Raw genomic sequence first — 12,757 nt, 5'->3', positions numbered from 1 at the left:
GCACTCATGAGCCCCCCACCCCCACCCCTCCGCTGCCTGGAGGCGGTGTGGCCACAGGGGTTCTGAGCCCAGGGCCGTGTCCCCGCAGGACTGCCTTGAGTGAGAAGAAGCCCACTGTGAAGCCCAAGTCCCCGGAAAAGAGCAAGCCTGATGAGAAGGACCCAGAAAAGTCACCCACCAAGAAACAAGAAGGTGCGTGTGCAGTGCGGGGCTCACGGGCTTGGGGGCGGCTTCCATCCCGGGGACGGGCGGTCCACCTGCGAGCCAGCCTCTCTGCTTTTGCCTGACCATCTGGGCGCCCTTGGGCTTTAGTTTAGGCAGGGGCAGCTTTGCTAAAGGCACGGGGCCCGTCCCTGGCCAGTGCTGGGCGCCGCCCCAGGATGCGGTCTTTGAGGACTGTGAACTTGCGGAGATCAAAATAGCCGCTCCAGAAATACCGTATACCCTAGACCGAAGGTAAAAACCTGGACATCTGCTTACGGATTCTCTTCCAGAAGGTTCTTACCTGGGGCAAACAGAACTGTAGCCTCCTAAAGGCCCAGGCAGAAGGGGAGAAAGCTATTTATTCTCTTGGTCACAGAATTAGTCAGGAATGTTTCTGAGACGAAAGAAAGAAGGGCTGTGGGAAAAGCCCGCACCACTCGGTGACCAGACAGATGGTGCGAGGCTGCGGCTCCGAGACCCCCCCTAAGGCTGGGTGACGCGTTTACTTGGGCAGGGCCGGACAGGGCCGCCTAACCCACCCTGGAGTGACGGGAGACGGAAGGGGGACTAGAGGGGTCAGGCCCTGAGAGTGGGGGTACGACTGGAGCACGCGGCGCGGCCCCACTGTGCGCAGTTCGTACCAAGTTCCTGATGCTGTGAACCCTCTCCGTCAGTCCCCGAGGAGAAGTACCTGACCTTGGAAGGGTTTCACAAGTTTGTCGTTGACCGAGCAAAGCAGGACATCCGTAGTGTCTGGAGGGCGATCTTATCTTGTGGGTACGACCTCCACTTTGAAAGGTAAGCGGTTGTTGCTCACCCCTCTGATAGAGCCCTCGTGGGGAAGTTGTGCTCAGCCACGGGGTGCCTCTCAGGACAATACCAATACTTCCTGGGGGGCCATCCTCTCTGCCCAGTCTTTGATGCCCGGAGGCAAGGCCCTCTTAGAACCCCCTCCTGGGGTCAGACGTGGCCCTGGAGGGGGCCCGCAGCCCCTGCCCACCTAGCCCGCTGCCCCCAGGTGTGCCTGCGTCGATGTCCGCCATGCACACAAGGCCTCGAGGAAGTGGACCCTGGAGATGGACGTGGCGCTCGTGCAGTACATCAACCGGCTGTGCCGCCACCTGGCCATCACGCCCGCGCGGCTCCACCCGCACGAGGTGTACCTGGACCCCACGGACACCGCCGACCCCAGAGTGGCCTGTCTCCTGAGTAGGTGGCCCTGGGGGAATGCTTTTCTGGGGCAGGCCCGTGCGCTGCCCTGTCTGGGGGTTCTCACGATGGTGCACAAACACGCACAGAAAAAGGTCGTTCTCTGTAAGGCCACCCCTGTGAAATGACCGCTGTCACGACATGCTGGCGAATGGCCCCTGACCTTACTGCTGCAGCTGTCCCCACATGTACTCGGGCTGCTGCAGCGCCTGGGCACGTACTCAGCCACGGGTCCAGGGCCCTTGCTTTCCCTGGTCCCGTGAAGGAATTGTAGGCAAGGGACTGTCCTGTCCCAACTTCATGGTTTTGAAGTCCCATCGGGGGAAAGGTACACAGGACTCCCCATTGTTGTTGCAACTTCCTGGAAGTTGGCAATTATTTCAGAATTAAAAATTTTTAAATAATAAAGTACAGAGTCCTGGCACGACCCAGAGCTGGGCTGAGGCGACCTTGGATTTCTTAAGAGCCTGGCCTGCCTGGGCCTCGCCCTTTGTCTTAGGCACCCTGAGAGATTAAATCCCTTGCGGATCCTCCCGGTCCCTCTTTAAACCCCCACGGGGGGGGGCACCTGAGTCTGTACAGATGGAGCCTCAGCCCCGCCCCGCTGAGACCCCAGCCTGACCCCCCCCACGCCCTGCAGGCGTGCCTATCGAGAGCCTGCGCCTGCGCTTCGCCCTGCTCCAGTCCCTGAACACCACGCTGGAGACGTTCTTCCTGCCCCTGGTGGAGCTGCGCCAGACGCCCACGTACACGCACAGCATCGCCGCGCTGCTGAAGGAGGCCAAAGGTCAGTGCCCGGCCCGGCGTCGCACAGGCAGGGCCGCCCTGGCCCCAGGCCGCAGCAGCACGGGAGGACGCCCCGCACCCAGCCTCACACTTGCCGGGCAGGTCTCCTCTGGAGCCGCCGGTACACGCAGGAGCAGCTGCTCTGTGCTCTGAAGCAGGAATGTGCTCTGGAGAGAGGAAACTTCCCAGACAAGAGCTCCGACTGTTTAGGAAGACGCAAAGTTAAAGCTCTTCCTGTCCGCCCCCACATTTCTGCGTCCCAGAGACGGCCATTGAGATGATCTGTCCTTCCAGGCTTTTCTAGTCACACACAAATAGATACACACACATTTTTTGTCTTTATTTTATCGAAATGGGCATTAGACATTGATTCTGTAACTCCATGTTCTGTTTGACAACCTGCTGCCGAGACCCGCCGGCACGCACAGAACCGCGCGCCCTCCGGTGCCCGCAGTCACAGCGTGTTCTCTGATGAGAGGCTCTGCGTGGTGAACCGGGTGTAGTTACAGGGGTGCCAGAGCAGACCCCTTGGTTCGTCATGTATTTGGGTTTGTGTTTCTGCACGTGGGCGTGATGGAGTCCAAGCGTTTGTGTGTTGATATTTGACTAGGTCCTAACAAATTGTCCTCCGGAAAGTCCCAAGCACTGATGCCCCCACCGGCACGGTATGTGAGGACCCCACCAAGGGACCTGAAGGGGGTCCCAGGAGAGACTGGACAGACCCAGCTGGGACAGCGTGGCCCCAGCCAGGCCTCAGGGGTGGCTGGGAAGGAAGGGAAGCAGCCCCATCCCAGCCTCTCCTGCATTCCCCCCGGCAGGGCTGATCTTCTATGACACAAAGGTGACCGTTATGAACCGGGTGCTGAACGCCACGGCGCAGAGGACCGCCGACCACGCGGCGCCTGAGATCGCTTTGGACCCCCTGGAGATCGTGGGCGGTAAGGCTGGCTATGTGGGCCAGAGAGGGCGCATTTAGGAAGCCGCTGGAAGAAGGGAGTGTGGGGCTGCTGTCACTGTGCCCTTGCGTCCCAGTGGTGGCTTCTGCCTTTCAGGTCCTTTGTGAGCTCTGCACTCTAGGCAGCTGGAGGAAGGGGAGCCTTCCCTTTACTTTTCAGGGGAGACTCCGCCCCGCGGCCACACCTAACTGCAAGGGCGGGTGGCAAATGCAGGCTTCATTCTGGTTGGCCATGGACCTGCTAAATTAGGGCTCTGGCACCAAAGAGAGGGGCGGGGGTGGGGGGCGACCTCTCCTGGAGACAAAGGGGAGGAGGGGCGGGGCTGACACTGTGAGGGCAGTATGTGGCTAAGGCAGAAAGGCCTGAGGATGTTCCCAGAGCAGAAGGCAAGGTGGCTGGGAGGGGCGGGGTGAGGTCTGAGAAGAAGGCAGACTGTCCTGTGGGGAAAGGGCCGAAGACAGCCGTGGGAGGGGAGCTGCAGGCAGTGTTCCTCAGTTCCTCTCTCTCTTTCCAGGGGAGATCAAAGCTTCTGAAAACTCCTACTTCTGCCAAGCTGCCCGGCAGCTGGCCTCGGTGCCATCCTCTCAGCTGTGTGTCAAACTGGCTAGTGGCGGCGACCCCACCTATGCCTTCAACATCCGCTTCACGGGGGAGGAGGTCCACGGCACCAGTAGGTGGCGGCCCCGTCCACTCTCCCCCAGCCCATCCCTCGGAGGCTGTGCTGCATGTGTGAAATTCCCTGAGGTCATTCTTAGCCTGAACGGCCCCAGATGTTGTCCCCCATCAGCAAGAGTCAAAGCAGCACCCTTACCTCCTGCCCCCAGGGAGACCATCGCATCCAGCTTCTCCAAGGCCAGCCCCCCAGACTTGCCTCTACAAGTGGGAACTGTGTCTGCCACTGGTCTGGGACTTCAGCCCCGTGCCACCCAGGTTCAGGGCCGCACCTCTGCCAAGTGCCCCATGAGAGACAGATGTTGAGGTCCTTGATGGAAATGGGACCTTCTGTCATTTCAGTCGTGAGGTTGAGGACAAGCAGCTCAGAAAATGTTCCCTCATGGCCCTTTCGGTCATTTTTAGTCCTAGGCATTCAGGAGCTGTCTCCGACTCTGGGTGGGGGCAGAGGCCCAGTTCTTCATCCAGGCACACTGGGAGGGCAAGGCTGTCGGGGCAGCTGCCGCTCCCGTCCCGCCCTGGTCCTGGGAGCACTGTCCCAGCAGCGGCGTCTGAGCCAGCACTGAGGTGTCCTCTGGCCCGGCCCCCGGGCTCTCTGAGAACAGGGTTCAGATGTGCCAGACCCTGCACGGCACGCCACACCCCTCCGAGCATCAGAAACCACCCCCCGCCAGGTGCAGTGTTCCCCATTTAACAGATAGGTAACCTGGGCTACTTCCCAGGGAAGCAGCTGCCCCAAGGTCAGGCAGCTACCTGGGGCTCAAACTCAGGTCTGTCCGATTTAAATCCCCACCTTTGAACTTCATGGCTTCAGCTGGCAGGAATCTCCTGCCTCTTCGTGGAAGCTAAGCAAGGGCCAGACCCTGACATCTGTCCCCAAACAAGTCCTCCACATGGCTGTGACCAAGCATGCACAATTGTTCTCAGAGCTTCTGACCTTGGGGCACTGACCTGGAGTGCACAGGTTACAGGAGGCCCAGCCAGAAAGGAATTTGCAGGAGAACCAGAGGCACCTTTGGAATGGCAGCATGGGAAGTTGGCAATTGCCCATCACCCTTTGCGTGGGTTCATGCGTCCATCCATTCACTCACGCATTCAGTGGACAGACCCCAGGCACCCGGACCTTGGAGGGAGCGATCCTGGGTAAAACGGGCCCTGCCCTGGGACAGGAGACAGATGTGGATCGAACAAGCCCGCGAACCAGTGTGGGCGCGCAGCCGAGAGCTGCCTGTGGGGTCTGCGTGTGAGCTCATTGAACCCTTGAAACTAGCCTGTGAGGGGCGTGCTGATTGCGCGTCTGAGACCGGCTCAGGGAATGAAGTGACTTCCCGGCTAGGAAGCGACGCGGCAGGATTGGGCGCCCGGCCTCCCGGCCCTTGGGCGAGCTTTCTTTCCGCCCCACCATGACTGCCGTCCGCCCGGCAGAGGGCTGGTGTGCGGGCGCGGACGGGGCGCGCTGGGCAGGAGGGGCGGGCGGCCCCGGCACTCACGGGGCCCCGTCTGTCCCGCAGGCGGCTCCTTCCGCCACTTCCTGTGGCAAGTGTGTAAGGAGCTGCAGAGCTCCTCGCTGTCCCTCCTGCTGCTGTGCCCCAGCTCGGCGGTCAGCAAGAACAAGGTAAGGCACCCGAGGCCTGGGCTGCGGAGGTCCCGGGGGTAGTGGCTCCTGGAGGGGTGTCCCCCTCAGCTCTGTGCCCTTTGCACAGGCCTTCCTGGTCTGGGTGGGGCGGCCCCTGCTGCACCAGCTGGGCTGGCGCTGGGCCACGTGTCCGCAGGCACACGCCGGCCACCTCACTCTGCCCCCTGCCCAGGGCAAGTACCTCCTGACCCCCGGCCCCGTCACCTACGGGGAGGAGCAGCTGCTGCACTTCCTGGGCCAGCTGCTGGGCATGGCCATCCGAGCAGACGTGCCCCTGCCCCTGGACCTCCTGCCCTCCTTCTGGAAGACGCTGGTGGGCGAGCCGCTGGACCCCGACCAAGACCTGCAGGAGGCGGATATCCTCACCTACAACTACGTCAAGAAATTCGAGAGTGTAAGTGAAAGTACACTTATTCTGGGGGCGAGCAGGGCCTGGGGCAGTGCCTCTGGGACCCTTATTGCTGCCACGGTGGCCGAGGGGACCCGAGCTCCCCAACTAAGGCTGGTGGGGTCTCCCAGAGAGCATGAGGGAATGAGAGCTGTCTCTGGCAGCAAGCTTACTTCATGGGGACAAAAGCACTCTGTCTTCCCTCCCTGATGACAGCAGCCGCCTGGGGGTGACCCTAGCAGCCCTGCAGGGCCTCCAGAGACACGAGTGAAGGGTTCTGGCAATTGAATAAGCAGAGGTGTCGGTGTGGGAAAGCTACCAGCAGACCCAGTGTCACCTTAAGGAGCTCTGATGCTCTGGAGTACAGATCAGCCCCCAGGGTCCCCTGAGACTGGCCGGGGATGGCAGAGGAGTGGAGCTGTGTCCCTCCCCTTGGGCACCGCCATGTGCAGATAGTGAGGCCACAGCAGCGCCTGACCTGCTGTCCCCACATGCAGACCAGCCCCCTGGAGGGGGTGTGGCTGGTGCCCAGGCTGCCGGCTGAGCCATGGCAGCTGCTCAGGTCTGAGCGCTGGCCCAGCGGCTGTGGGCCCGCCACGGGCTGGGCTCAGGGGTGCGTCCAGTCTACGGGGAGCATCCCGCTGCTCAGAGAAGGGAGCTGGCTGGAGCCGGGGCACCAGGGACCCCAGGTCTGGCCAGCTGAAAGCTGTGCTTTTCTGGCACCATCCCCTCTCCTCTGGTCAGACTGTCCCAGCAGAGGGTGATGGTGGCCTCTGATCTAGCCCCTCCCCCTTGAGGCCACCTGCTGTTACAGGGCAGCTGGCTTTGTGTCGGAGGCTACTCCATGGGGACCTCAGCTGAAGGCAGGTGTCAGCTGGTTCTGCCTCCACTGGCACGAAGCGTGATGACCCTCTGGGGGGGCCACCATGCTGGCTCTCTGTAGTCGCCCCTTAGCTACCACTTGAGGGCAGGCTGAGCAGGGAGCAGAAAAGCCACGATACTGGATAGCAGTTGGTTCAAAGCAGAAACAGGGATGATGAAGAAGTGTCTAAAGGGTCAAAGCAGGATGCCCCCCGTGGGCTGGGGACTTGTGGGTACATGCCTGGCCCTGCTCCGAGAGGTCCTCCCAGGGCTGTGGGCGGTGGCCTGGGCCTTGGGCAGGTGGGGGATGTAAGACGGTGTCCATCCAGGTAGAGAGTCCAGCCGAGGCTTTGGTCTGTAGGGGCTGGGCAAGGCCACAGAGCGTTCTGGAATACCAGGACTTTACCGAGGGGGGGGGAGGGGCACTTGCTGCACAGGACGCACATCCGCTCAGACCCTAACTCTCACCTTTCCCATCCCGGACCTGCGGGGTCGTCCTCCTCTGGGTTGAATCCTGTCATCTCAGCAGCCCAGTGTGCACATCAGTGTCCTTGGGAACCCAACTGCAGTGTGCTGAGTGGTGGAGGGGCCCACGCGCCTCCCGCAGGCGACTTCAGTCAGGGCTGCCTGCTGGCAAGTGACAAAATCCGCAGCTCAGACCAGCTTAGGAAAATATCTTTTGAATGGTTTGCTCTTGAAACTCAATGTACACATATAGATTTGGCTTCAGGCAGGGCTGACTCCAGGTACTCAGATGATAGTAACTGGTCCCCAGATGGCCCTGGCAGGACAAGGTGTACAGCTCAGTCACGTCCATACCAGTGAAAGAGGCTGCAGCTCCCAAACAGGAGCAGGAAAGGCCCTGCAATGGGGGTCTCACGTGGCCAGCCCTGAACTGGTGGCCGGGCCCATGCCGTGTGCCCGTTGATGATGGTCAAGGTAGCCCCAGCCTGTACCGTGCCCGGTGTTTGCCCGTCCGGAGAGGGTGGCTCTGTCTTCCTGGTGGCCCGGGAGCGGGCGGGCAGTCAGCCTCAGCTGCTCCGCCCCCCAGATCAACGACGAGACCGAGCTGGAGGCCCTGTGCGCGGAGATCGCCTCCCAGCACCTGGCCGCCGAGAGCCCCGACAGCCCCAACAAGCCGAGCTGCCGCTTCACCTACCTGACCATGACGGGCGAGGAGGTGGAGCTGTGCAGCCGCGGCCGGCACATCCCCGTGGCGTGAGTGTGTGCGCGGGGTGGGGCGGGGGGGGGGCTGGCCCAGGTCAGGGGATGGGCAGTTTTTGCCGGGGGGGGGGGGGTGGGGTGGGGGTGGTGAGGTAGGACGTTGGGCTCCGAGGAGGAGGGTGCACGGCGTTCAGCAGAAGGGCTCTGATGGTAAGAAAACACCAGCCCTGAGGTCGGGGACCCCCGAGGCAGCCGAGGGGCTCACTGAGCTGCCCGGACTGGGAAACCAGGTCACTGGGCCCCTGGGAGCAGCGCTGTCCGCTGCCTCGGCCCTCGCCCTCACCTGAGTCCCCGGCCCCGCAGGTGGGAGAACAAGGACGTGTACGCGGCAGCCATCCGGAGCCTGCGGCTGCGGGAGCTGCAGAACGACGCGTGTGTGGCGGCCGTGCGGGCGGGCCTGGGCTCCGTCACGCCGCTGCAGCTGCTCACCACGCTCAGCCCGCTGGAGATGGAGCTGCGCACCTGCGGCCTCCCGTGCATCAGCCTCGAGTTCCTGAAGGTCGGTGGCCTGTCCCCGTCCGTCCTGCGTCCCAGCACTGTCCCGCATGTGGGAGGAGCTGCGCTCACCCCCACCGCACAGCTGCGTAAACTGAAGCTGAGGGAAAGTCATTTGCCCACGGTCACACAGCCAGCAAGTGGCAGACTAACTTCGTACCCAGATCACCCGCTTCCAAAGCCCATGTCTTAAGCCACCGGCCGTTCCCGCCCAGCCTCTCCCCTCGGCCTGTGTGCGCTTCCCTCAGGCTGGGCCCTGGCACCCCCTCGAGTGGGACCGTGACAGGACCTGCCCAGTGGGGCCCGAGGGGTCGCTGCGTATAAGCCCACTGCCGGCTCCAGTGCCCGGGCCACAGCCACCCAATCGCTGACAGCAAGGCCGCAGTGGCAGGCGTCATCTTAGAACGCTCCGTGTCCTGCGGCCACCTCTCCCGGCTGCACCTGCCCCGGGTTAGCAGAGGCGCCGGCCCGCTCACGCCTGGGGCCCTCCCTCCGCAGGCGCACACCATGTACCAGGTGGGGCTGATGGAGACGGACCAGCACATCGAGTTCTTCTGGGGGGCGCTGGAGCTGTTCACGCAGGAGGAGCTGTGCAAGTTCATCAAGTTCGCCTGCAACCAGGAGCGCATCCCCTTCACCTGCCCCTGCAAGGACGGTGGCCCCGACACAGCCCACGTGCCCCCGTACCCCATGAAGATCGCCCCTCCGGACGGCACGGCAGGTACGGCCCTCCCCTGGTCCCGTCCCAGGTGGGGACACACAGCCCTTCTCTGGGCCTGGAGCTGCACCCTGCATGAGGGGGAGGGACCATGAAAGCCCAAGTGCAAATGCGGGCAAGGCCGGGAGTCACGTGCCTTCCAAACCAGACCGTCACCAAGTGGTAGTGCAGACTCAATGTTGATGTATCTTCTAATATTTTTAAAAGCTAAAAATCCAGAAATGTTTCAATCTTACAACTTTTAAATGCAGGAAAACAATTTAAAAATCAAAACAAAACCCGTTGCCGGTCAAACAAACCTGTCTGCAGCCAGATTCCCTCACAGGTCAGCAGTCTGGTGCCTGTGCTGTGCAACAGTTGTGTGTCTGCCTTTTTTTCCAGAACCTTCTCCTGCCCCACCCCATGGAGGAGGCCATCCAGGCTCCCTGGGAATCCCGCCCAGCTGCAGGCGCAGTCCCTTACTGCTGGCCCTGTGTTTTTCCCGCAGGTTCCCCAGACTCGCGCTACATCCGCGTGGAGACCTGCATGTTCATGATCAAGCTTCCCCAATACTCCTCTCTGGAAATCATGCTGGAGAAACTGCGCTGTGCCATTCACTACCGCGAGGACCCCCTAAGTGGCTGACGGGAGGGAGCTCCAGAGTTAGGCTCTCACCGAGGCGCCACTCTGCCGGCTTGGGAAGCCTGCTGCTGTGGGCATGTCCCTCCAGGGCCCTGCGTGACGAGTTGGTGACGTTTTGCTTTTCTGAACTTTTGTCCACATTTCAGGACCTCCTGGAAGACTTAGCCCTTTGTATTTGTACCTTTTGTGATGGGTTGGTTCTTTTGCTACCCGTTTATGGTATGTTTGTAGGGTAGTTTAGTTCCCAGTTTGTGTCTCAGTTGATCTTCCTGGACACTGTTCTTCGTGGGCACTGGATTCTGATGCCCTCAGACTCCAGATGGTTCCACGTCACAGAACCACCCAGCAGGAAGCCGGTGATGAGATGCCGCCGGCCACTCTGCCCTGTTCCTTCTGCAGAGCACACCCACCACCAAGCCTGTGGCCAGGCCCGCCCCTCCTGCCTGGAGTGGAGTTCCTCCCGGGCACGGCTCTTGCAGGCCTTCTTCCATCTTGACGTGGTTAGGCCAGGTGCCCAAACACGGGAGGTTTGTGTGCTAATCTTCCAGCTTTAGAGCCTTGTTAATGGTCTGGGTTTTTCTGAGGAAAAGCCCACCGTGGTCCCCCCATCCCTTCCCACCCAGACAACCCTCTCCGCTCTCCGTCTCTTCTGGGCCCTGGTCTGAGTTTGCTGCATGTTCCTCAGGAGCAGGTGACCAAAGGCTTTGCTCCCGACATTGGTTCACAGAGCCAGGCCACGTGCGTCCCAGCGCCAGGAGTTGCTGGACCCCCGAGTTGGAGGGACAGGCTCGAGACTGACTGGGTGGAAAGCACATGGTTCCAGCCTACCCCTCCGCGCTCAGCCACGGCCCTCCTCACGGCCGTGTGTGTGACGGCAGGGGACTGAGGCCGGGGCCTCTCGCCCATCTCAGAGAGAGCCGTCTGCGGTGCTCTGTTCAATTCGGGGTCTGCTTCAGTGACTAAGACCTTCAAGTCCAGATGGAGACACGGGGGGGGTCCTTCTGCTCCCCTGGCTGGGCCCACCCAGCACCCCCCTCGCTGCCCCGTGTGTGTGTGTGCCACGGGTGGGCTGTTCCAGCTCACCCGCTGCCCCAGTGCATTTGTGCCCCAAATAGGTCTTTGTCCAGTGGTACTTTGTTCAAGAGAAGCATATGCCATCTTGTTGGACACTGTCATTTTGGCCTTGCCAGTTCTCACAGAATCCCATCACTGTATTTATTGTATAATATTGTGAATATTGGAGGTTGTGAGCGCGTGCGGGCAGGCCGCTGTGCCGTGCGGGTGCTGCTGGGAGGAGGGCGCTGCGGCCCTGCCTGCTGGGAGCGGGCGGGGTTTTGAGCCTTTGGCACCCGCTCCTCCTCCCTGTTATCCTAGGAACTGCACTAAGGACCGTTGTAGAAACGCTCCCGCCCGACCTAAGGAAAAGATAAGCCTGGATTAACGGTCGGTGGCATCGCTTTCAGGTGATGCAGGATCAGTGTCTGGAGGTGAGTGCCTGCGGTTTCCATTTTGAAGGGGTGTGGTGGGCCACTGCCTCGCAGGGCCGCAGGGCCGCAGAGCCGCAGCCCCTTGACTGGTCACAGCAGGATGTAGTCCTGACAAGGATCCTCGTATTTCACTTCTGCATAATGAAAGAGCCTTTGGATTTATTAGAAGTGGTTCCTCCTCCTGTATTTTTAAATTCTTGGTCCCCTCCAATCCCTCCCATCCGTTGAATGAACTCAGAAGTGTGTCAGCTACCTCCCCACGCGGGGTTTGGGAAGCTCCTGCTGGCCTGCCGCTTGGTCAGATGACAGCTGTGAGCAGGCATCTGCTGCTAGCACGGCCGCTTCCCCCAGGGAGCACATCGAGGTCCAGACAGATCAAACCCTTGGCCCTAAAACACGTGTGCTGTAAAGTTACTTGATGTATATTTATTATAATTATTTATGGTTGCATTTAATGAACTTTTCATTCAATTTGATGCTATTTACACCACTGCTGTGTAAAGGAAGCTCACTACAGGAAAAGTCTCACCAATAAATAATCTCCATCTAATTTTGATTTACCCTAAGAGTTGTGTGATCATCTACTCTTAAAATTTTTTACTTTTCAATTGCAGTTGACAATATTAGTTTCAGGTGGACAGCAGTAATGAGACATTTATATAACTTAGGAAGTGATCCCCTCCTCTAGTACCCACCTGACACCTTAAGTTATTACAGATAATACTCTCTATGCTGTACTTCACATCCCTGTGACTGTTTATAACTGGCAATTTGTACATTCTAATCCCTTCACCTTTTTTACTAATCCAACCACCTTCCATGTGAATCTATTAATTTTTTTCATTAGGTCCATCCATGTTGTTGCAAATGGCAGTATTTCATATTTTATGGCTGAGTAGCATTCTAGTTATACATACTTATACATTCGTCTATTGACACTTAGGTTGCTTACGTATCTTTGGCTACTGTAAATAATGCTGCAAAATGAATATAGGGGTGCATATATCTTTTCAAATTAGTGTTTTGGATTTCTTTGGATAAATACCCAGTAGAATTGCAGGATCATTTGGTAGTTCTAATTTTTTGAGGAAGCTTCATACTGTTTTCCATGGTAGGCCTCCGAATTTGCAACCCCACCAACCTTACACGAGGATTTTCTTTTCTCCGTGTCCTCACCATTTATCTGTTGATTTATTTATGGCAGCCATTCTGACCAATGTGAGGTGATACCTCATTGCTTTAATTTGCATTGCTCTCATTAGTGATGTTGAACATCTTTTCATATGTCTGTTGGCCATTTGTATGTCTTAAGTTGTATGAATTCCTTACATATCTTGGATATTAACCCTTTATTGTATGTGTAATTGGCAAGTACCTCCTACCATCCAGAAGGTTGTCTTTTGGTTTTGTTGCTGATTTCCTCATTGTGCAAACTTTTTACTTTGATGTTCGTTTCACTTGTCCGAGGAGACATTACATTTAAGTCTTTAATCCATTTTC

The 12,757-nt window shown here is 59.0% G+C and overlaps 1 protein-coding gene across 2 annotated transcripts in view; it reads left to right on the top strand.

The window, feature by feature from the left end:
* Nucleotides 1–11,327, top strand: part of HECTD4 (HECT domain E3 ubiquitin protein ligase 4) — a 146,793-nt gene extending 135,466 nt beyond the window's left edge. For both annotated transcript variants that reach the window (XM_090292081.1, XM_090292080.1), the window contains exons 65-76: nucleotides 89–192; nucleotides 879–1,002; nucleotides 1,223–1,413; nucleotides 2,054–2,200; nucleotides 3,018–3,137; nucleotides 3,670–3,825; nucleotides 5,339–5,442; nucleotides 5,636–5,857; nucleotides 7,764–7,930; nucleotides 8,240–8,435; nucleotides 8,930–9,152; nucleotides 9,637–11,327. In XM_090292081.1, the coding sequence (XP_090148207.1) occupies nucleotides 89–192; nucleotides 879–1,002; nucleotides 1,223–1,413; nucleotides 2,054–2,200; nucleotides 3,018–3,137; nucleotides 3,670–3,825; nucleotides 5,339–5,442; nucleotides 5,636–5,857; nucleotides 7,764–7,930; nucleotides 8,240–8,435; nucleotides 8,930–9,152; nucleotides 9,637–9,773 (1,891 nt within the window). In that variant the 3' untranslated portion in view covers nucleotides 9,774–11,327. The remainder of the gene's footprint in view (nucleotides 1–88; nucleotides 193–878; nucleotides 1,003–1,222; nucleotides 1,414–2,053; nucleotides 2,201–3,017; nucleotides 3,138–3,669; nucleotides 3,826–5,338; nucleotides 5,443–5,635; nucleotides 5,858–7,763; nucleotides 7,931–8,239; nucleotides 8,436–8,929; nucleotides 9,153–9,636) is intronic.
* The last annotated feature ends 1,430 nt before the right edge of the window (nucleotides 11,328–12,757 follow it).

Source organism: Furipterus horrens, unplaced genomic scaffold (genome assembly GCF_987537825.1).
Source record: "Furipterus horrens unplaced genomic scaffold, mFurHor1.1.pri manual_scaffold_11, whole genome shotgun sequence".
In the NCBI taxonomy this organism is placed as follows: domain Eukaryota; kingdom Metazoa; phylum Chordata; class Mammalia; order Chiroptera; family Furipteridae; genus Furipterus; species Furipterus horrens.
Note: the sequence above shows the minus strand (reverse complement) of the source record. Positions and strands in the feature narration are given on the sequence as shown.